At 43.0% G+C, this 24,858-nt stretch overlaps 1 protein-coding gene across 4 annotated transcripts in view; it reads left to right on the top strand.

Annotated features, from left to right (window-relative positions):
- Positions 1-457: 457 nt before the first annotated feature.
- SYNE3 (spectrin repeat containing nuclear envelope family member 3) overlaps positions 458-24,858 on the top strand; it is a 61,644-nt gene continuing 37,243 nt past the window's right edge. Inside the window, exons 1-3 of one of the 4 annotated variants that reach the window (XM_056492136.1) lie at positions 458-591; positions 21,377-21,534; positions 24,532-24,704. In XM_056492136.1, the coding sequence (XP_056348111.1) occupies positions 21,391-21,534; positions 24,532-24,704 (317 nt within the window). In that variant the 5' untranslated portion in view covers positions 458-591; positions 21,377-21,390. Of the gene's footprint in view, positions 592-1,894; positions 2,029-10,704; positions 10,881-18,409; positions 18,501-21,376; positions 21,535-24,531; positions 24,705-24,858 lie in introns of those variants that run through there. The other 3 variants (XM_056492138.1, XM_056492135.1, XM_056492134.1) reach the window with 3 other exon arrangements.

The following is a 24,858-nucleotide window of genomic DNA, read 5'->3' as shown; positions in this document are numbered from 1 at the left end:
TTTTTCCCAAAATATCACTTCATGCATCCAAATGAATTCCTGTTGGCGCTGCCAGTGATGAGCTGGGCATGTTTCGTGCACGTGTGACTGCTGGGTGCAGGCAGCCTGTCTGCTTGCTGGCCGTTCAAAAGAACCGTAAGAGACTTCCCCACGCGTTGGCACGGACCGCCGGAGCTAGCGGCACGTGCGAGGATCGCCCGGGGCTTGTCGCCTGCTGTTCGGTGACTCCCCGCGCTCCGAGCGCCCGGAACACGGTACTGTGAGAAACTCAGCCTCTCCTCTCCTGCAGCATTTTACCCCGCTAAGAACAGCAGAGTGCGGGTGCGCACCGGGCGAGGACAGCCGGCCGCGCCGCCCGCGGCGGGGGCTCGGGGCGCTGGCAGGGCGGGCCGGGTTACATAACACCGCCCGCCGGGCCGGGCCGCGCCGCCCAGGGCGGGCCCTCCGCGCCGCCCCGCAGCCCGCAGCGCCGGGGCCGGGGCCGGGCGGCCCCGCCGAGGCTGAGGGTGAGCCGGAGCCCGGGCGGCAGCGCGGCGGGAGCGGCAGCGCGGCCCTGGGGCTGCCCGCGGGGGAGGCGGCGGCGGCGCGGCGGTGAGTGGGACGGGCCCTGCTGCGCTGCTCGGGGCCTGCTGCCGGTGAGGGGCTGCGGGGGGGCGGCGGCGCCTGGCACTGCACCGTCCCGTCTGTCCCGTCCCGTCCGTTCCATGCTATCTGTCCTGTCCTGTCCCGTCCCGTCTGTCTGTCCCGTCCCGCTCGCTGTCAGCCCGCCCGGCTGCAGAGCCGCCTCCTGTTGCTCGGCGCGCTGGGGCACCGCAGAAGGCGGCCGGGACCGGCGGTCCCGTGTAACGGGGTAGCGGCACCGCCGGCGCGCCTTGTCCTTGCCAGGACAGCCCCGTGTGCGCCCGAACCAGTAATATCGTAGCTGCGGTAGCTGCAGCCTATCTCTCTAAGTAATGTGTGTTAAACGGATAAAGCCTTTTATTTAGCTTCCTTCAGAAAACCGCATCTGCGAACGAGTGCCAGCCTGCTTCAGCACTTAGCTGCATTCTGCAACTTTTCTTCCTCAGATAGATGTCAGGCTCTTGCCAAAGCCGGTTGCTCAGCGTTACTGTCACATTTCTTAATCTGTAGGTCCCCCCTGCCAGGACTCTGCTGCGGTTTGCAAGGTCCTTGTTCCTCTTCTCTCTTTCCGCTTCTCTCCCCTTCAAACCTATTGGATACATCCTAGCTTGGCTCTGATTCCCTGTAAGGGGGTTTGACTTTGTCTCACCAACCCAGAACATCTTCCTAAACAGTTAGAAAGTTTCCCAGTTTTTCTATTATATGAGCAACTAACATTCTGTGTAACTTCGTATATAAAGTTCCCCCACACCCCAAGGTATACTAAGGCTTTGGTTTCTCATGCGCTGTTTTCTGCCGTCTCTTTTATTCGCACATCCTTAATGGCTTCGCCTTGTGTGAGTTCAGATCTTTGTCCAGGAAAATTTTATTCGTAGAAATAGATCTACTCAAATAGGTTAACAGACTGAAATATGCAGGAATTATGCATGCATATGATGACTAATGGTGAAAATTATGGTTGCAAGACACTGCTTTATTTTGGAAGTTCATCAGAGCAAAGATGCCTGTCTTCTCCTTTGCCTCAAATCTAAGCCAAGCTGTCTTGAATCATTAATGAAAAATAAAATCATTATGCTACTCTTGCCACTTCCTTGCTGCTAGTTTTGGATCTTAATTTTCAGCCCTTGGCATGGTGCATGTCATCTGAAAATCTTTGTACGCAGTGCTTGTTTTCTGGGGAAAGAATTTTAAAAATGCCACAAAACTTTAAAAGCTGATTGGTTGCCTTCAATTGTTTTCCTTCTTTTCCTGAAAGTGTTTCAATCTGCAGTTGTTGAAATGCACATCAGCTTGGCACAGTCTCTTTGGCTGCCAAATGTGTGAGCCAGTTGGATCTCAAGGAGATGTAACTTATTGCAATCAATCTTGTGGCGACTTTTTGTTCCACAAAGAAACAAACATCTTTTGGTGAGTCACAGCAACATTGTTCCCTACAAACTAGTTGTCAGGAAATGGAGTCTGACAATGCCGATGGTCCCTCTATAAAAGCAGCTTTGCCCTACACCCAGTGCTGTTTCCATGTTGTTTGTGAATCATCAGATCCGGAGTCCCCTCAAGTTCCCAAGGAAGACAGAATTAGCTACCATTCAGGGTGTGGTGTTGTGGTGCCTGCCTCCCTTGTATTTCTTCTGATGGTTCCAGTTCTTCCCTTCAATTGTATTTCACTGCTCCTCCTTTCCCTCTCATCTTGGTCAGGACTGGTACCATACCTCTAAGTCTGTTCCTGGCACATGTGTCCTCTGTGTGGCCTCTCTGCACTAACCTCATTGAAAAGAGTCTAGCTTTTCTTTGGGAATAAGCCATTTTTTGTGCTCCTCCTCTTTACCTGTGGCTTACAAATCATCCTCAAAGCTGTTGTATACACTTGTGGATGCTTGGCCTCAGAATGTGGCTGTAGCTGCATGCACATCACTTTGGAGAGCAATTCCACTGCCTGAAGGGATGCTCCACACCTGCATTGCAGCTTCACAGAGGTAAATGGCATCTGTTGGGAACAAGGGTTTTTTTGCCATCACTTAATATATGTATACACATGAGTCTTGGTGTGTGTCCCTTATGTAATATTTCTTTGCCATTTCCCAAATTCAGCCAAGTATGACATAAGGAGAACAGCTCGAAGGTAATTAAGTTCCTGCAAATTTTGTAGAAGCAGGCCAACAGGGAAAAGCAAGTCTAAAATCAGACACTTGCTAGTTTTCCCAAGTCTGTGACTGAGTGATACATTCATATTTGACAGCCTCCATTTGGCAATAATGTGTTTGGTGCAAATAAAGCTGTAAAGAGAAAGGGAGAAGAATTTTCTGAGTAAATGCCCCTGAAGTGGCATCTCCCTTAAAACTTCAAAGTAACTTCAAGTAACACTGATATGATACATTGCATTTTCAACATGGGAACAGAAAGTCTTGGTACAGTTCAGAATACACTTTAATCAACCAAGGAACATCTCTGTAGATCTGATTTCCTGAGCTGGCCTGGTCACAGAGTGCTTTGTTTTACATCCCTGCATCTCCAGGGTACAACTCCTGCCTTTGTTCTGCTAGGCACACATTTGCACAAGTACAGAAGGGCTATGATCTCCACTAATGTCTTTAGATTTATTTTATTTTGACAAAATTGGCCAACAGTTTCAAGACTGCCATTATATAAGCATAATTCCCATGAAACCAAGCAAAAGCAGTGATAATTCATCCTGACTCAAAAGAATGTGTTCTGGCAGGACAAATCCCAGATCATTTGTAGCAATGACAAGATACTGGATTTCTGTTTTGATTTGGGTTTTCTTAACTGTTAATCCTTGTCAGTTGCAGATGAAATTTTTTGTGGCACAGCTTTGATGGGTCCTCTCAAACTTATTCTACCATACAGACAGGTGCAATGGTGTCCTTAGAAAGGGTCCCCTTATAACTGGGTTGTGTATGTCCATGGAAGGATTGTGGGCAAGTGTGAATCCCGGTAACTCAGGCATGTGAAAGGAAAAAAACCATATTGTAGCAGGAAAAATTCTAGAGCCCAGGGAGTGTTAACAGAGGGTGCAACTGGCAAGGGAGTTTTTTACTTGCCACATTTTCTATATGAAGACAAAGGTATCAGGCACCTGAGATCAACAGGAATAAATACCAGGTCCCTCAATACCTCTTTGCCTGAAAACCTTCTCACTGGCTGTGGAGTGCTGTAAGTGGAATACTCTTAGTCTTGAAGGAAAATATCTTTTAGGGTAGTGCTTACTGGTAGTCAGTAATGTCTCAGCTTCTTCAGGCTGCAATTCTGTGAAATTAAAACATGCAAAACAGGTGGTCAGGGTCTCTTTTGATCATGTAAGTCTGCTCTGCAGACAACTGAATGATAGGAATTCAGTGCCTTTAGTTAATACTGGTTAAAGTAGTCTGAAATGACACAAGAAAAACTGAAAAGTGTCATGGTATCAATTGCCATCAAATGCAGTGTTTAAAGTTCAAAACAGCCTGATATTGATTAGTTATAGGGCGCAAATGTCACAGCCTTAAATTTTGCTTACATTTTGGTCTGAAATACAATTTATTGCCTGAGGCTGATATTGACATATGCAGACTTTTCTTATTATACTTCCATGACTAGCTGCAGTGTTGTCAGCATCAACTTAAACACTCTGTTCTTCTGTTTGAAAGTTTACTCTTCTTGTTTGTTTTCCAGTGTTTGTTGAGGGCATAGCAGTTGAGGTATTAAGGAAATAGTCTTTTAAACTGAAAGTGGAGATCCTTACGTAAGGATTACTCCTTACATACTCTCCTGCAGAGATGGAGCTCCAAGTCAGTCCTTGTGGAGGGCAAGGACATGCTGTCTGTTAGACATTGCTGTGGATTCACTGCTTCAAGACTTAAAGTAGTGTGAACTGTTGCTTATCATATGCTCCTGTATTGCTGATCACAGGATGGTACTGCCTGAATTGCAGAAAAACTACTCAGAGAGTAGAGCCCTGGGGTATTTAACTTCAGGTATCTGAAGTGGCCCCCACCTCAGTTTTGAGGAAAGAAAGGTAGGTCTGACAGGGGTGGTGGTTCTCACTGACACCCCACATCAGGTTAATAAGCAATCTTTGATGTCTCTGTTGGTGCACACAGCTTAATTGTATTTCAAGGAAAGTGCACTGATTTCAAGGGGGTGTGGAAACATTTCTTTTCCTTAGACAGGACTGACTTTTAATGTCTCTGCTGTTACAAGCTTCTTTGCTATGTTACACTTAAATAAAAGACATGGACTTGATATAAAGTCCTTCATATCAAGGAATTTCAAGGGAATTTCTGCTTTGACTATAACAGACTGAGGATTACAGGGCAGTCTTAGCCTTGAGATGTCACTGAAGAGGTGCATACAAAGAAGAAACGGAAGAAATTAAGAGATAGCAGGAAATGGGGAGAACCAGGAGATTATAATTTGATTGGAATTTGGGTACCAAGCTGTGGTTTGTTTGTTTTGTTCTTGATCAGTGTTTATTTAGTGGCATTGAAGGGTGAAGTAGCTGCTGTTACAGTTGTGCTATGCAGAAAGCCTTTTGAGGAGCGTGACAGTAATACCTGGGAGCACAAGATGAATGAGAGCCCCACGTGGCATTGCTTGTGCTGGGAACTCACTGTTACACATAGTAGATATAGTACCTGTCACCAGGGAATCCTAGACACACTTTACACAAGGCTTCATGCTGCTCTCCTTGCAGTTCATTATGATTATAATAAGAATAGAAGGAACCTACAACAATCACCTGGTGCAACTGCCTGCCACTTTGAGGCTGAGCAAAAGTTAAAGCACATTATTAAGGGCCCAAACACTGACAGGCGTGGGGCATTGACCCCTCTAGGAGGCCTACTGCAGTGTGTGACCACCCTGTTAGGCAGGAAGTGCTTCCTAATGTCCAGTCTGAGCCTCCCTTAATGCAGCTTTGCCTGCCACAAGTTTGCTCTGTGATCTTGAAGGAGCATGTACAGTCAGAGGTTTAAAATGGGAGCAGTGATGTTGGATGCTTTGTGTGTTGTTGGGTCTGTCAAAGGCTGCATTTGAAAGATAGATGCTGCTGAGAGCACCAGTGTGTTCATCTGTGAAATGGGACAGTGACATCCTGTAGGATACACTTGATGTGTGTGGCAGCTGTGTTGTAGGTACCAGGTGGGAGGGTGCCACAGGTGCGACAGAGTAAACCACCCACAATGGATCTGGGTACTTGGTTTTATTTAAAAACCAAGATTGGAGTTTTCAGCCTAAAAGATTATCTCACACACTGACTCGCCTACTCACTCATCTCACAACAATAATAAATTAAACAGTGAAAAAAGTGTAGGGCTTACTTTTGGCTGTGTTTTATCTCCATCTCACATAGAAGTTATATGTGACTTAAAGCATTATATGCTTGTGTTACTTTCCTGCCATTTTAATGCAGCAATTGTATCATAAAAACACATGTTGTTTTTGACTGAGGAGCAGTTTGAGAGATGTAACAGCTGGTCTTTATCCAGGCTCTGTAGCCCATTGTCAGTGCAGCCTGAAGGAGTTTGAGGAAGCTGGAAAGTGTACAAGCACTGATGCACCCACTGCATCTTCAAGTCAGTCACATGCATTTTCATGTGAGAAAATACACTCCTGGCTTAAAGTTTCTGTGACTAAATAAAATAAATAATTTCTGCCAGTTCTGAAGCTGTCAGTCCTTCCCCAGGCTGTGCATTTCTTTTAGCTTAGATGACTGACTTGTCTTAATGGGAGAGTCTTTGTATGAGCACTTGAGTCTTTGGTAGTGGTTATGTGAGTGGCAGATGACAGCAGCTGGCAAATGTAGGTGATGTTTCTTCTGTAAGTCAGCAGAATTGGTCTATAGGTGCAGCAGGTTAAGCACAGGCTTTGTGTGAAGTGTGAGACTTTAATAACACGGGATCAGTAAACACCACAGACGCGCATTAATTTAGATCTCCAGATTAAGAGAGCACCCAAAGAAAAATTTGCTTGTTACCTTGTCTTTAAGTCCACAGGAGTCAGGGTAGAAATCTTGGCTCTGTGACAGCATTGCCCTTGGCTTTACCAGAACCTGGGATTTTCCCTTGTCTTCTCAGGTTATAAACCTGCTGACTCCATTAGTTGTGCTGCTGGTGTGAAATGCCAATCTACAGAAAATGTCTGCAACCTAACAAAAAGGAAAATAATTCAAGTGTCTCTGGGTTGGATTTTTTTCTTTGTTTGAGATTTTTTTTGTTTGTTTGGGTTTTTTTGTTGGTTTTTTTTCTTTGTTTTGAGGACGTGTTCTTTTGGTTGGTTTTTGGTTTTGTTTGTTTCTTCTACAAGAGAAATTCCTGTTTCGGATGGAGCTACCAGCAACCTTAAAGGTATTTTTTCCTTCAGTGTTACTTTATTTCTCCCCTCGTGTCTTTGCATGTCTAGCTATTGCATATTGTGATAATATAGGTTGCCTAGAGAGGCTGTGGAGTTTCCTCTGGAGGGGCTCAGAAGCCATCTGGACACAATCCTGAGTAGCATTCTTTACTGGGGGACGCAGACCTAGCAGGGAGGTTGGATTAGATGGCTCAGCCATTCTGTGATTCTGGGAATACCTCATCATGGAGGTGAGCTGGTGCTGTCATTCTGGTCTGCAGAGTGCAGTAGTATTTGCTGTCTGATGACAGAGCTGAAGATGTTTATAAAAACCATTTTTATAAGTAATTATGTCGACACGTTTAATCTCAATACTTAAAATGTCACAGCCCCCTTTTTTTTTTTTTTAAAGTCCTTTATTGTTGCATCGTTGTAGCTAGTCAGTGCTGAGGAATCTACCTGGATGTGCTTCAGTGCTCTGCAGGTGATTGTTTTCTATAGTGCCCTTCCTATGTCAGCTATCACTGGTATTTGTGAAGTGCTGTTGTTGCTACTAGCGGGTTACACCTTAGTTTGGGGATTTGCAATAGGTGTTTCTCTCAGTTAAGCAACTGTATCAGCAGGTAACCCCCTTCTTGGTACTTTTAGTCTTGCTCAGATCAGATCTGACATTTTTCGGAGTTTGGTTTGGTGTGTGGGCTGAGTTTGTTTGCTTCTTTTAATGCTAACTGGAAAATCAAAGTCCTTTTTTTGTTGTTGTTTTTCCTTGCTGAATGGAATAGAGCATAATGATGACCTAAGCCAGACCTTTAAGATGCTCAACTTGCCAGGTGGGACGCCTGAATCATTAGGCTGTACATAATGAATAGGTTCTTCATAAGGATTCGTTATTTAGAGTGAAACGGTGTAAAACCAGAGAGATCAAGAGCTTGACACCTGTCTGTGCTATCCCTGCCAGCACCTCCAAGCCCACTGCTTAGCACAACCCAAGTGCTTGATGTGATGTCTCTTTTCTGAAAACTCCTTTCACAGCAATTCCAAACCAGATTCTTTGGTGAGAAGCACTTGTACTGACAGTCCCTTTATACCAATGTTGTTCTAATTCACAACTAAAATATAGTTAGAAATATGATCTGCAGAGTAGTAAGAATATATAACACAGTTGCTATGGTTGAAGAAAAATTTTTATACTGCTGCTCTGTTTTGTATCTGAGAGGTTTCACAGCTCTCTGTCAGAGCTCAGACAACACTTTATAATTTATAACCCTTGCAACCCTGCTGGAGTGATGACATCTGTCTCCTGAGCAGTTAGAGGACAAATACATCAGTGCCTGCCTGAAGATGCAGACTGTTAGTGGGCAATGAGGCCAGAGTATCACTTACAGTGGATTGGTTTGCAGAAATGTTTCCTTTGCAGTGCCCACGGGCTGCCAGGTGATCTAAGATCATCCAACAGATGTGTTACAGGAATTACAGCTACAGCAGATGTTACCACAGTTACAGATGTAACTGAATCCATGTTTGAACTTAGACAAGTCAGCCCAAAGAAGGGGCCATTCAAATGCTTTCCACTACCATAGCAGAAATGATGGCTGGCCAGAAGAGTGGGAAAAACAATTTCATCCCTCACTGAAACTGAAAGAAGAGTATGGGAAAGAAGAGAATGGCAGGTCGAATGTTGTGGTGACATTTGGAATATTTTGCTGAACTGGTTTCCTTTAAAAATATGGAAGAATATAAAATCAAGTTTGCTCTACAGGGAATTATGCTCAAGTGATAATGTGGTATTTATATATTTTAAATATGTTGTGATACTAACTTACAGGAAGTTTTGTGGGGAATGCTACATTTTTCACTGTTAGTTTGATCCTCTCATTGCTGCCTCTAGTTTGTGGCTGTCTGTACTCACCAGGGGAGCTCCTTTGCCTTCTAGATTGGTCATCCAAAGACACTGACTCTTACCTTGTTTTAGAAGCTGCTGTGCATAGCTGATGTTAGTCATGTATGCTCAGCTTCCTCTGTACTGCTAGTTTCAGTGCTTTTTAAAAAATATTTATATAATTTTTTATCAGGACTATGGCAAATTTGCAGTTACTATGGATATACCACAAGAGAGAGAGAACAAGGGAAAAGTGAAAGGGGTTCACTTACAGGCATTTAAAACCCCCCATTCAAACAACACAATTCTAAAACAACTGTGATTTGACTTTCAGATAAGTGGACCAATCTCCAGTTTACATTCCCTAGGCATTGTATAGTTTAGTCTGCATGCTTATGTGTTTTGAGATGTACTTATCCTGGTGTGTTTTAAGATAGTCATATAGTTCTAAGGATTATTCATGTTAGCAAAAGGCTAACATGACAGTTGAAAAATAGCTGGTATATCAGCTGTTATATCACCCTCTCTAGAGGTACAATCAGCATTGCTAATTCTTAAGATGCTCCTCCTCTTCTATCCCCTTGGGGTTTTTATCACCAAAATTCTGTTTGGTTGGCTATGGTGAGGTCACCACTGCACGTGGGGGTCAGCCTCTCTGAGGCTACTGGTCTTCAGCTAATTCTCTGTATTAGCAACTTCACAGGGTTAGCTTGATAAACATTTTCTATTCCACTATTGTTCTCCCACCTAGGTTTTCATCTATCTTTGTTCCTCTCTTAGTTTTTCCCTGTGCTTTTTGCTTGTGCTGTCTGATTCCAAAATGGGTGGAGAAGCTCACAGTTTTAATTTTGTTTTTGTCTGTAGCTTCTAATTTGGAGGTAGACCAATGTTTTCCCCCATGTTTTGCTTTCACTGATTACTCCACTTCTCATCCATATTGGTTGTAATTCTAGAAATGCTGCTCAGTGTAGTATAAGGTATGACATACAGCAAATAGAAAGATTGAGAGACTGTTGGCCTTATGGACTTGCTTTGGTTTTACACCAACTTGAGTAAGTGGCACCTGTTTTGGTCCTGGAGTGTGTTAGATCTACACCATTAGGATGATGCAAATGGTAGTGGGGTAGATAGACCAAACCAGTGGGTTTTACTGAATGTCTAAAAGCAGGTGTACCCAGCAGGATCTTAATTAATCAAGGGAGAATGCTGCTTTATATTTTCCAGCAGTTTTGGGGAATTAGGAGAGGAGAATTCATCATGTGCTCCCTTGTGAGGGACAGCTAATGCCTACAAAGTATATTCCATTCAGCCAAATTGTGCAGCAGAGGTATTTCCTGGAAGTATCACCTAACCTCCTTTTTGTCTTGCATGATTGTAACTGAGAGCAGAATCTAGATTAGTGTGTCAGTCTGTGAAGGGAATTTCCTGCTAGAGACCTTGAGAGTAAAATGAGAAGTGGAAAATAAGGAAAATTATTATGATGTTAAAGCATGAGTTAATGATTTTTAAAATCTCAGCTCTGATGTACCTGTTTGCACTTCTTGCTGGTCTTCATCCTGTGTATTCTTGACTAGTTCCCATTCAGCAAATATCTGTCAGGCATAATAATTTCAAGCATTAATCCTTACAGGTATTAACCAGCTTGTTAGTTGATGACCTGAACTAGATAGTTTCTGGGGATTATTGCTATTTAAATCTCACCTACCTTTTAAACAGTGGCAGCATGCCCTGCTCTGGGTTTCTTTTCTTTCTTTTTTTTTATTTTTTTTTTCTGCACTGATATAGCTTTGGATTGCCATCTCCTCTTTCACTCTTGCAGCACGGGAGGAGGCAGAGAGGAAGTCCTGTGCTTCCTCCTGCATTAGTAAGGAGGAAGCCTCTGGTTTCTCTTCGTGCCAGACTCGCTCGTGCTGCCAGCCGTGCTGAATTGCTGTTCTAACCCAGTGGAGGCCAGGCTGGATTGTGGTTGCCATGCTGGGAACCCACCAGGGAACCTTGATGGAATCACCACAGACTTTTACCTACCCTTTTTACCAGATTTCCCAGGATTTTGGTAAGATTTTTACAAGGTTACTTTTATATCATAATGTAGTGATAGGTTGTGACAGGCAGTGTGTCTTTTGGGCTCCTAATAACTTTTGCACTCATTTTCTGCTTTGCATTAGACAGACACATAGAAGTGTTAAAGATATCAAGTGTCTTGAAATGTCAAGGACTTGAAGGCTAGTGAGAGGGGAAGTAGAAGTCAGTGGCCTGCTGCAGGAGAGCTGAGTGTTCTGGCAGCACCCAGCTGGAGAAGGATGCCAAGATCAGCCCGTTCCCGCGCTTTTCTGCAGAGCAAGCCCACGCCTCCCCTCCAGTGCAATGAAATAAAGCCTGATAAATTGTTTTGTGAGCAGCAGGCCAGGATGAGGAACTCCTTGATGTAAGGCAGGAGAAAGGAGGCCAGAATATCCCTGCTGTGGTGTGCACCAGGAGGGCTGGAGATAAGGGACAGTCGGTGAAGTTAATAGAGTCTGTTGGGAGCTGGGAGTGTGGCTGGCGCTCAAGACATGATATCAGCTTTTGCAGCCCCAAAATGTTTGCTGAACTGGGGCTGCTGAGATCCCTTCCCTGAAGTGTGGGTTTAAGGTGGCTATATAACTGTTGAAACATGACCTAGGAATATGGAATGGGTAAAAATGGGGACTAAAGAAATTCAGATTTTAACTAGGGAGCACAGTTTGCATGAGCACTGTTGCTTGTATTGTGCTCATTGAACCCAAACAAGGTCATCTGAGGCTCTGCTTTAGTGCTTCAGTAATTGTCCTTGTCAGAGCTGGACATATTTTCCTTTAGGAAGAAGATAACTTTATAAATCAACCTTTTGCAAGTTACCTGCTGAACCCTGATCTGTAAATTGAAAGGGAAATAGTGGCGAAGAATTTCAGTGATATGAAATGCCTTTAAAATACAGCAGGTGTTTGTGGTATCTTTAGAAGATAGCTTTGGAGACTAGTGGGGAGATATTTTTATTTCTTTTAGACCAAAGTTGAGTTTGTGCCATGCTGTCTATTACTCCCTGTAGAAGAATTATATATTACTTGGGTTAAGCAAACCTATAGTTTTATGACTTTTTTTTTAAGTATTTGAGAGTAGGTAGTGCTATGTCTGCCAGGGTGTGTGTACAAATCCTAGGCTGATATGGACCCTTGCTGCTCTAAATGTATCTCTGTGTTAGCTCTCTGGCAGCCCCAGGGATATGTCCTATAATATTTAGGGTGGAATTTTCAAGCTTGCTGAGAAGCAGCACATCCTGAGGCCCCCTTGGGGTCTGAATGGAGCGGAGCTGCCTGATCCCTTCAGACATTTGCAGGAAAAAAGAGTTTTGGTTTCTTGTAGTACTCCATTTCTAAAAGGCAGTTGCTAGTGGATGATACAAGCCTGAAGAAAAAGCATTGGCTTCACTTGGGCTGCTCAGCACGGTAATTATCTGTAATCACAGCTTTAAATAACTCTCTGGTCCTCCTCGCTGGGGGATGACTGCTGACAAACGCGCTCACTGCTGGGTCCTGCTCCCATTTTACTCTTTGCTTGAGGTTTGATGAATCTCAGTAGGAGAGGTTCAGATCCCCCTGGGGTTATGGACTACAGGACTTCAGTCCCTGATCAGGCATAAAAGACTGCTAGAGAGGTGTTCTTCCTCCTGCTTGTGAAGTCCTGAGCGATCAGAGCACGGAGTCCTGGCAGTGCTGGGCTGTTCCAGCTGGCTGGAGGGTCTGTGCAGCTGAAACCAGATGTGGCTGTGCTCTTTAACCCACAGTGCCTGGCCAGCTCACTCTGTGGGAGGGTGACAGAGACGTGGAAACTGTAATAGTTCAGGCAAAAATGAGTCACGAGAAAAAAGCCTGTTTAATTCAATTCCAAGAATGTTCCCAACCACTCGAAATTAATTTATAACCAGCATTTTGCAGTGGTCTACTTTTGTTTCTGAGCTTGGGGATGAGGTTGCTGATGGTTCCAATAGTATGTATTTTGTTTGGGACACAGTCAGGCCTTGTTTGCTTGTGGGTTTCTCTGAACACAAACCAGTGCTGTTTTGCAATATAAAGCCTGGCATTATCAGATTAATGCAAATATTACTTTTAATTATGTACAGACTGCTGACTGTTTAGGTATAGCTGTTTACTGTTTAGGTACAGCCTGCTGTATGTTCTTGACAGCATTTCAAGTGTTCGTCTCTTTCAGGGGTCATTTTTCTCTTTCTTTATATAAACAGATCTTTCTGTTCCATGCAAATTAAAATCTGCTGACTTTTTCCATAACCATATGCTTTGATCCCAAGAAAATAACTCTTAATCAACAGATTTAGTATCTAAAATTAGTATTGTCCTACTTGCTACTTTTTTTTTCCAATTCCATAAGTCTCATTTTCACTGTATAAATATATCATTAGCATAATTGAACTGATAATGTTTTGAAAGATATATGTGAGAAATCTTGTTTTGGAGAATTAGTCCTTCAGCTGTTCTAAATGGAAGAAAAGACCTGTGCCCTTAGAGCATACTTACAAAGTACTTGCAAGTGACTTTGTTTCTAAGAAATATTTCCAGTATATACTTGACTCTAAAGATTTATTAGTTTAAAAGCCATGTGCTTAGTGCTCAAAGTTACACACTCAAAGGTGAAATAGTCAAAAAGATTTTAACACTGATCTTGTAACAGGAAAAATTGCTTGTGTAAAAAACTCCAGATCCAAATGTGGAAGCAGTGATGTGGAATAGGAAAGAGTACAGACTTGCAAACAGATTGACATCCTGTAGCCCTGAGCATCCATATTACAACTGTAGGCTGCTTCAGAACACAGGATTCCTGAGGAAGGTGAATTATCCCACCTCTGGTGTGGTCTGACTCCCCACGGAATCACAGGGCTCTTACTGCAGGGTGTCCCACTGTGGTTCAGTGCAGTGAATCCTGAATCCCCTTTCCAGGTGTGAGATCCAGCTCCTGCTGAGGCCACGTGCTCCAGCTGGGCTTGAGGGTCTCTTTCTGAGTATTTCTGGTTCCAAGGGGTGGGTGGAGGGCGTGGGTGGTGGAAGCACTTCAGCTTGCACAGAGCAGTGGCAATGCAGCTGAAGGCTCTGACAGCTCTTTCTTCCCTCCATCACTCTGTGTCCCTAAGTACACACTGGTGCCTTGCTTTCATTGCCAAACCCTTCTGACTTGTCCTCTGTAATCTCTTTGGGACAGAGGTATTACCTGTATTATCTGTATTATCTTTTACCTGTAGGGCACTTCTGCTCACTGAGGGTGCTGTGACAGCACACTCACCATATGTGGCTTAGCACTCTGCAGTCCTGATTATGACACTGGCCCTTGGGAGCTACCCTGTGACAAACTGCACACAAACTAGGAGAGCTGTTCCCAGCTAGCCAGGGAAGATGGGCAATTTCTCCTTAGGGCTGTAATGCCAAACCAAAGCTAAACAGCACAGCTGGGATATTAAGGATTGCCAGCAAGAGTTACTTGGGAATAGTCTGCAGAGTAAAACTAACTAGCAAAGTACATTTGGCAAATAGGGATAACCACACCTTTGAGAAAATAAGGTTGTCTGTACACAATAATATGACCTACAAAAGAGGAATGATGTATCAGATATCCACCCTGAATTGTTCACTGATCTCTAGCCAATGGGCAGACACCACAGAGGTTTATTAGTATATCAGTGCTGTGACTGGCACCCAGGACTGAGGATCATACAGTCTCTGGAGGACAAGTGGGAGACAATTGAATACATAAATTCTAATCTCCAGAGACTGTGAAACTAATGCTGCTGGCTGGCAGGGCTTTTTTGTTGGCTGAATGATGGTAAAACTTAGGGAGCTGACAAAAGTTGAAACCAAACCTACTTGGGAACTTGTCCCCAGCTGCTCAAGATGTAGATTGCTGGGAAACCCACAGATACCTTTGGGGTAATTTCCCCATCAGATTCCCTGGACCTGAAGAATCTTTGCTGAAGTGTTTAACCTGTGATTTCCCAGACTAAAGTGTCTGTGAATGGTAACTAGGAAAATGAAGGCTCTTGTCATTAAGTTAGAAGTCACTAAAAAGATATCTGTATCTCAGCAGAGACACTTGAAGTGGTACAGATTAGAAACGGCTGAAACTCACCCTCTGCAGCATTTATTAACAGAATCTTCGACTTTGTTCTTGTCCTTTCAAGTGTTTCTTTATTGCTTAGAGGAAGAAACAAAGTGCTTTTGAACCCAAGTTGTTATCTGTAAAAGGATAGTCTTACTTCCCAGGAGGGCTGACTGAATAAATGCTCTAAATGCCCCACCTCAGTAATGTGGGGATAGAAAAGCAAAATCTAAACCAGACAGTTGTCTAATACAGATACTCTGTCTCCTTGATGGTAAAAGGAGTTGCAGACCAGAGCTTAACCCTGCATTTTACTTATCTAATGGAATCATGATAGACCAACCTGTCTCCTAGAGTGACCTGGAAATGCAGAAGTTTATATGGAGTGTATGGAATGGGGAGAGATTTGTAATTAAGAGTCCTCACTTACTCTTTTTACTTCCAAATGACTTAAAGATTGAAATAAAAAATAAAAATGCTGTGATCAGATCTACTGGTTATCATTCACTAGAAGGGAAGATGGCCCCAAGACCCAATTCTTCCTTACTTGTATGCTATGATTCCATTTAGGTATAAAACTATTTTTAAATTTCAATCTCCTTTTTAAAGGAAATGGCTTTTTAGACCTGGGAATTATATGTTTTCTCCAGCAGTCTTAGGAACCAAAGAGATATCCCACTTGTACTGGCTCTTACTGAAGTCTGAAGTTAGTTTTTAAACAAATGGCTGAAAAAAATGAGGCATTTTTTGGGATTTAGCCTGCACAGAAAATGTCTCAGCTTTTCAGTTTTTGGTAGCTAAGAGAATATTGTCAGGTGTGATCATGTGGCAGAATGCCTTGCATTACCCATAGGTTTCCTGTGGATTGTTGTGGAAGGGAGAGGAAGAGGCTATGGTATGGATGAGTGCTGTATGTACTCAGAATGTTGCATGCCTTGGTTGAAGGGGATGCTTGTAATGAGGATATGGATGTGTTTATTCCAAAAACCCCTATTCATAGTCTAGCTCGTTAATTAGGACAAACAATTGCTGACTGTCATAAACATTCACTGCCAGTAGCACAGGAGAGGGCTGTGTTGGAAGATGGCCAAGGTGATAGGTTTATGTTTTGAGCCTCTAAAAGATTATCTGGAAATAACTACACCTTTTATTTGAAGCCTTGAGAGCTTCTGCACCTACCTGGGCAGTTTGACTGGGCTCTGCATGGGTACAGCTGCTGTCCAGGCTGGTAAGGCTGGCTGGATTCAAAATTCACAGTAGCTCCTCCTGGAGTAGACCAAGAATATTCAGTTTGGAAAGGCAAGGGTCAGTGCTCTGTGGTCTGTGCCAGCTCCTGACCTCTGCTCCAATCTGAAGCAGACAGACAGAGCTCCCCAGCTCTGTGCCTCCTCAGAGCTCTCTTTATAGTATCCAGGGAAGCTGAAAAGGTACTAAATTATCCCAGATACAATTCCCAGAACCAAAATTACTTCCACACTCATTTGTCTAAAACTTGATACAGTTCAGTGGGCTTTTTTAAAATCTTTTTTTTTTTTTTTTCTTTTCATATTCAATCCCAGAACCAAATGAAAAGGGTTATGAAAAGTTTGAAGTATTTCAATAACTGGAAAATAGTCTCGCTAATGGTGAGTGGTTTGAATTTTCCTGGAGCATTTTTGTACTTTTATTTTGTAAGAACTGGGTTCTGGAAACTAGTCAAGTAGTACGTGAATATAAGAATCCAAGACATATTGAAACCATTTAAAAGCCTGTGTTCTATAAATATAGGATTTAAAAAAATATGTAAAATGGGAGTGGTTGTAAGAAATGTTTTAAGAGATTCAGATTTTTTAAAAAAACAAAACAAAAAACTGAACCCCAGTATGACTGGCAGAGACAAAACAGTGCATTAGGAAACACTGCAAAGTAATAGGATAATCTTAAGAAAAAGACACTGCACTTGCAAAATAATTTTAAAAGCTCTCAGTGGTGTATTACAAATATTAAATCTTGCAATGTCCCAGAAGAGTTATTAGATGCCCTAGCATGGCTCCTGCAGTGGCTGTACTTAGGGAAGAGCTGCTCAGAGAAGTTTGGCCCAGTGGGAGCCACGTGGGTCACATGAGGAGTGTCTTCCACCTGTGTCTGTGCCAGGGTCTGCAGTGGAAACCCAGACACGTCCATGGCAGAGCTATAATGCAGAGCAGTCAGCTGATTCATTTACCTGCTCTTCCAGCAAGATGGCTCCAAGACCACAGCTGGAGCAAAGCTGCCTCTGCATCTCTTCAGCCCAGCCCAGCACAACTGGAGCAGATTTTAAAAGCAAAACCCAGCTTGCTGTTGCTTTGGATCTCATTAATTCATGTTGGTTATTCAGCCTGTGGGCAGCTGGGGTACAGCCTGTGTTTCCCCCAGCATCCTTTCAGCTGCCCCCTCTCATCCAGGATTTTGGGAAGAGGTGGTAGCTGCAGTATCTGACTTCCCTCCTTGCTAAATGGTTTTGTGCTTGGATGAGGGAGTGAGAGAGGAGTGATGCTGACTTGAGACAAGCATGTGCAGTGTCTGTGTTCACCCTTCCCTCTCCCAAAGGTGCAGATATCCCGTGCATGCAATGGAGCCCCAGACGAGCCCTGGTTGTGCTGGGGGTGTGCAGAGCTGGCCAAGGGCTGAGACTCCATCCCTCTGTGGCTCTGAAATGTGTGTGCCTACCCAGACACTGCCCAGCTGTGTTCTGGGGGTCATGGAGGGTGATTCAGAGAATGTGGGAAGAGCAGTGTTGTGGGACAAGTTCAGCTACAGGTTTCTGCAGGTAACCTGTCTTACATTTTCCTGTTCCTAAATGTGCTTTTTGTAACCTGTGGATATACTGCAGGAGCTGTCCTGGGTCCATTCTGTTTAACACTCTGCAATACACTTCTTTGTTACCTCTACCAAGAAACTGTTACTGCATCTGGACAAATAAAATTTGGTTTTGCTCAGCATCTCATTATCTATGCCAGAATTTCTTATGCGTGGTTATTGCCCTCATTTAGTGACATGTATAGAGATGTCAACTGATTTCAGTGTAAATGCACTTGCCACAGTATAAATTAATACACTGATTCAAGTGGCATTAAATGGAAAGCAGTTTTGAACAGCTGGATGCATTTGAAAATGACTGTGAGAAAAACAGTTTGTACAAATTGCTCAGAGGATCTCACTGGTGGTTAAGGGAAGACTTTACATGGCACAGTGGGTCCCAGACAGTGAGCCTGGGATAGGGCTGTTGCACCACTGTACAATAGATTGGTGATAGCTTTGCACAGCTCTGCAGCTTAGGTCTGTTCCTGGAGCCACTATGTCTCCTTTGTCCTTTTTATACTGATCAGGGTCCAGAGGTATTGCTCAATTTCATGTCCAGAAGTGTTGCTTAATCTTTTCGTTCCAGTGATGCAACAGAAATGGGGTGAATGCTGTTGCTTGGTTAACTTTTATCCACTAATCATTAGTCCCACCTTTAGAAGAATTTGCAAAGGAGTTACAGATCTTGCCATATCTCAAATAGACAGCAGCTGTTCTTCCTCCCAAGCAGACAGTAAGTCAGAAATCATACTTTTACCTTGCAGGTATAAATCATGGTGTTAGTTCTTGGGAAGAGTTCCAGAGCAAAGTCTGGTGTTGTAGCTGATTGCTTCAGCCAGCATCTGGCTGCCCTGCACAGGGTGGGGACAGGAGGCTCAAAAGGCAGCCCAAATCCATATCAGATATTGCAGGTTGTAACTACTATGAAATCCACCTGAGCATTGAGTCCATGCTAAATTTAATCACCTTTGTGGTACAGGATACAGGAATTGCTTGGTCAAAATCAGCCAATGATGTTTTATGTCTGTAGTTGGAGTAGCAGTGTTTCTCTTCCTTTTTGCAAGCTGGTGATCTTGATATTGAAATAACTTTTTTTATGGTTTCCTGTGTTGACTGCTTATGTGGATTGACTGTGTGTGGGTTGGGGGAGGGCTGTGTTACTGGGAGGTTTTGACAGAAATTTCTTGTGCTCAGAGAGCAGCAAGCCTGAGGGCAGAACGTGTGTAGGGTTCTCTTCCTCTTGGATGACAGTAGGTTTTCCACTTCTTCTTAACCATGTTAGATTGCCCTCAGCTTTTTGTAAAAAGTAGGGCTAGGATAACATCCTGTTCTGTATTGGCTACTCCATGACTGGAGTACTGAAGCCAGTTTTAAATATGATAGGATGTTGCCAGGAATAGAAACCTCTCCTAGGAAGTGAATGTCACTTCTTGTCAGGGTCTATCCAGCAAATGCACTGTGAGTTTTTGTTTCACAATAACATAACTTGGAATCACCACAGCTCATACTTGAGCATTCAGAAACTATTTGCCTAGAAATGTATGTGTGTATGTAACAAGGGGAGTTTTAGGGGACATTCCCTCTACAACTGCCACATGTAATGAGAAATGTTAATATGAAAATGAGTTGGTTTTTCAGCTGCAATGAGATCTGTGCTGTTTTCCAAGAGTTGGATTATTGTAGCTCAGAAATGTCAGTTCTGAACCAGTCATAGTTGGAGAAGGTCACAGCTATCTAGCAATCCACTGAGAGTAACATTACTCCATTAGCTGGCTTCATCTTTAGGAGTCTTGTGGTGTAAGTCAATGATTTTAGCTTGAATTATATATCCTGTCATATTTTTTATATTTGAAAGAGGGAGTAGCTGCCCCATGCCACACCACCCTTGCTAAATCCAGTGCATCCTGTTTTATATTTTAAAACTTTTCAAGGTGAGGTCACTCTCTTTAAAGCCACTCTCAAGTTCTGAGAGCTACAGCCTTACATTCTGTCTGACAGGTCTCACTTAGGGAGGAATTCCCTCTTTCATCTGCTGGTCTGACCCCATCCTCTGCTCCAGCTGTCCCCATGGTGGTACAGTCACTGCTCTGCAGTTCTTTCATTCTGATATGAGACCTGTTGAGTAGAAAGCCTGATGACAGCTGGGAAGCAACAGTCCAGACTGCTGTGAATGCTGACATTTTGTTTTCTCTGGTCTAATGTGGAAGAAAACTCACTGGAAGCTGCAGGGAGGGACCTCTAATATTGCATAAATCCTTTTACCCCATGGAAAGGAGCATTGGCAGGATGGTGGGGAGCTTTCTGCTAGTGAGCAGAAGGATGGCTCTCCTTTGTAAAGACTGAGAGCTATGAGAGCCAGGAGCTATGGTGGTTGCAAAACACCATTGGTCCAGCTTCACCAGGAGCTGTGCTCTGCCTCTCACACTGAGCACTTTCTTCCACATGAATCGTTTCATGGAAACTGAGGGGCTCTGTGCAACTGAATTCTGCACAACAAACTTGGGTTCAGTAATTAAGTCTCAAACTTTGTGCTGAAAAAAAATCTTTTAATGATGAATAACAAAGAGGAAGAATATTTTATTTTTCACAAACACTGGCTGCTTGTCTGGCAGTAGTTGTAGGATGTGATCCAAACCCTTGAATGTCAGTGGCTCTCGTTCTGTTCACTTCAGTGGAGCTGACCTACAGGGTGCTCTGTTATGGCTTGTCCTTATTAGTCAAGTTTAGTCCAGCAGTCCTAGGGGTGAGCCTAGGATGGCTCTGCTCTATTTTACAGGCACAAAGGAGGCTGTCTGGGCAGTGGAGAGCTTGTTTTCTAAACAGAGACATCAACAGAGCAACCAAGCCTGATACATTCCTGCTGATGGGGAATGGGCAACAGGAAAGAGGGAGAGGAGAATTAAAAGCTTGGAGGATGGTATGGAGTAAAAGAGATGGCAAAAGAAGACATCCACCAGTGTTGATAATCGCCTGGGAAGGCTTGTTTGTGGTTTGTCTTGGAAGTTGCTGGCCAATTCCTCTTGTCTGTGTATCCCAGACTCACTGCATGTGCTCTCAGGTAACCTCTGCATGGTCTCAGCAGAAGTTAAGTGAGTATCTAAGCATCTGATCCTGTTTTCAGCACCTTTAACACCTCTACAACAGCAGTTTAAACACCTCCAAGTTAAGCATGTGCCAAAGTATTTAATTAGTCTGGTGTCAGGTGCTCAGTAGATGAGCCCATAGGGCACTGGGAGAGTTTTCCACTGACATGACTCTGGGAAGAAACAGAAGGTGTTTGTGTTTGGTATAGCTAATCTGGAATGCACCACAAACAGCAAATTAATCTCATTTAAAAGCTTTGAATTAAGTCTGTTTACTGTAATGGAGCCTCCCACAGTTCTCCACCTTCTTTTTGTTTCCTGGTATATTTTCATTTGGGAAAGCTGCAGAGTGAATATATTCTCTGTGCTCAACTGAACAGTGATACTGCTGCAGTTTTTTGTGTTATTTTTCAGAAGGAAAGCCACCACATCATTAGCTTTTCTCCCTTGCTCCTTTGGATTGCCTTTCATTCCTGTTCAGGTCTTTCCCAAAACCTGCTTAGCTCCTAGTTTGCTATCCTTTCAGCTCCTTCCAATGCGATGACTCAGCAGCTCCAGGATGAATTTGACAGCAGCGTGGAGAATGCAGAAGCCTGGATGAAGGCCATCCAAGAGAGACTGAGGATCAATGACAACACCAAAGGACCTCGGTCTGCCCTAGAAGCCAGGCTGAGAGAGACTGAGGTAAGGGAAGAGGGATGGAATCTGAGGTGGCTCTCACTGCTGCCATTGTTACAGCAGCTATTGCTGTGAGCTCAGGGCTTTTCCATTAGCAAATTGTCAGCTGCCCCTACTTGTTGGAGCATTGGGTCCATGTGGATGGGTTCACATCAGTATTCTTTTTAAATTTTCTATCTGCAAATTGTTTACAGATGTAGAAAAAGAGGATGGCAATTTGCTATCACAGGCTTCCAAGCTTTTCAGTTTGATTTGGAGCACTAGCAGCAGGTTTGGCAGGTTAAAATGTTTACACTCTCCTCAAGCCTGGACCAATTTGGTTGCTGCTTGCAATTACCATAGTAATTTGCAGACAACCAGCATATAGTACAAGAGAATCTGATCACATTAGTGTTTCATCCCCTCCAGGACTTTGGCACTGATAGAAAAAGATTGCATTGTCCTGGTAATGGGCTGTTTTAGAGTAATTCCTTTGTCCTTTCCCATAACTCTGATGATAACAGGGCTTACAGATCCCCTTTATAATCTGTTTAATGAAAAGGTAAAAGTTTTTTTGTTTTTTCCCTGGTTTTGCTGCATCTGTTGTATAACTCTTCTCACAGAGATCCTATTGCAGATTATGCCTGCTCTCTTACAGTGATTTCACATTCATTAACTTCAGTTTCATTAGATGTTATCTAGGTCTTGTAATCCCAGAGAAGGAAGCACTCCTGTTTGTCCCATTTGAACCATTCGTGATTGGAGGGAGTGGTGATATTTCTATGACTAACATTGAAACTATTTTTATACTTTTATTACCTTTAATTCCAAGTAATCTGTTTAATTTAAATGGCAAGATCTTTCCTTTGTTATTTCCCCTAAAGTCTCTCCTTTTGTGTGTCTACTTATATTTGTCCTGCCTCTTCTGAAGTTTAACAAAAGATTTTGCAGGCTTACATGGATGATGAGGTAGTTTACAGTGATGTCTTCAGCCTTTTTCCTTAACTGAGGTTTATTGGGGGATGGATCTTGCCTGTGGCATAATATAGAGACTATTCATGGAGTGATGGATGGTGGCTAGACTTGCATGTCAGTCATAAATATCTGAAGCATTTTATCTTGGTCTATAGTTTTATTTTTCTGACCTTAAATTGTTTTCACCCTTTTCTTTTGTCTGGGAAACTATGATGTGTGCAGTCTCAAGAAACACAGCAACTTGACTAGAAGAGTGATAGTTTGGCAAAGGGGGAATATTCATGGCAGAGATAAGTTATAGGCTCTGGAAATTTGTGGTGATGTGATATGGCCTGAACTGCTGAAGCCTGTGTACTTCTGTGGGCTTTAGAGGAGGTCTGTAACATGGAAAAAGTCATGTTAAGATATTTCTGCAACTCAGACTTTAGAGATTCATCATTCTAAAGATTAACAAGTTCTTTCTTCCTGTGTGTATCTTAACCACCTCCTGTTCCTTCATCCTCCTCTTTTCTGGGGCTGGCTTCTGTCTCCAGCTCTCATGTCCTCATGATGTGCTCACTGCTTCACCTATTGGCTGTTTTCAAATCCAGTTATCAGTTTTCAGTTTCTTTTTTGCACCTGGCTTGCCTGGGGCTTTTTTCATGCTTCCTTCCTGTGGTTTATTTTCTGTTAATTTGTTAATGAAAATTTCAGCCAATGAGACAAATCATGTTAAAAAAACAGATTTGAAAAAGAAAAATGACTGTACAGGCACTGCTTTCTCTCCAGCTGTTGTTTGCTTCTAATTACTGGAATAAATATCAGGCTTAGAATACAGCTTTACTCTTACACTTTACCTGTTGGATGATAGCTGTGGCTTGTATTTTCTTGCTTTGCCCTGCCCTTTGCCCTGCTTCCCTGGATTCTGTTAATCACATCTTTCTTAGGAAATAATTTCTCCAGACAACTGTTTATACATCACATGCAGGTGTGCTGCCTACATGCCAAAAGAACAGGCTTTGCTTTTCCCAGAAGGTGGGACTGGAGATCCAAAGGCCTTTTACTTGTCTCACCTTTGCAATAACTGACATGTTTTTGTTTGTTTTTTTTAATCAAATCCCATAGGCCTGATTTTGCCAAAAGTAATCACTGACTTTGAAAGTCTTTGTGTTTTCATTGTAGAAGCCTTTTTCTTCAAACTGGAAAGTCTGCAGTTTGCCAGGAGTTTATGGAAGAACATCAAGAAAAGCTAATTTGATAGTATCAGAAGTTTGGATAAAGTAATGTTGAAAGCTGACATCCGAATTGGGGGATAATTAATCTGTTTAATTGTACAGAATTTGTGATGATTTCTCTACCTCTGGATACTTAAAATTAGATGACTCCCCTTTCAGTTCCTGGCATTACTATTTGTATAAAATACACATTTTCACCAATTCATAACTTAGCAATTTAGGGTTGAAGCAAAATTTGGTAGCAGGCAGCAAATTCCACTGGTTAATTTCTCTTGGCTTCTTTTCTAAGCCAATTTCTATTTGCACTAGGAAGCCTTTTTAATATGCTTCATGATTTCTTACAGTATAGCTTAAAATTGAGAGATTGCAGTGTAGCCTGTGGAGGTTGCCTCTTTGTGCTTTGGCAGGTGGGGAAGAACAGCTGGCCCTGTGGCAGCACATTGCTGTAACCTTATAAGAGCAATGGAAACACAGCCACAGGCATTTCATAGAGGATGGTCTGTTTTTTTGTAGCTAACTTAAATATTTTTCAGCTGCTGTGTGGTTTTCAGTTAAATTCAGTCCTTTAGCATGTTTAAGAATAATCATGTCTGAAAAAACATTCATATTTTCCTTTCAGGAGAAACTTCAGCAGGGAGTTAGATGGGAAGGGTTAATTGTGTTGTATAGAAACTTCTCCATCCCATGGTAGTGTCATGATAACAACTGGACTCGATGATCATGAGGGTCTTTTCCAATCTAAATGATTCTAGGAGTTCATGATTCCTGGGTTTACATTTAGTCAATTATGCCTGTTTTCTTTCCATGCTTTCAGTATCTTTTTTTTTTCTCATAGAAAATACGTGCCCTGGAACCAGAGGGCAGCCTGAAAATGGACTTGATTCTTGTGAAGGCAGATGCTGCTCTGCGCAGCATTGGTGAGGAGAAGAAGCATGAGGTGCTCTCTAAGCTGAAAGACATTAAAGCCTTGTGGGAAGAGACAGCCATATACATAACTCACTGTCACAGGTAAGACAAACATACTCTTGGCTGTGTTGAGGGAGCTGTTAACTCCAGTGCTTTCATAAAGTTCTTCCTGCTTCTCTCTGTTGCCTGGATTGTAGATAGCAATTCCCTGCTCATCCCAGTCCTGTGAGCATTTTGGAGACTGTGGGGAGAGAGG

Source organism: Oenanthe melanoleuca, chromosome 5 (genome assembly GCF_029582105.1).
Source record: "Oenanthe melanoleuca isolate GR-GAL-2019-014 chromosome 5, OMel1.0, whole genome shotgun sequence".
Taxonomy (NCBI): Eukaryota; Metazoa; Chordata; class Aves; order Passeriformes; family Muscicapidae; genus Oenanthe; species Oenanthe melanoleuca.
This window is presented reverse-complemented; position numbering and strand designations above follow the sequence as displayed.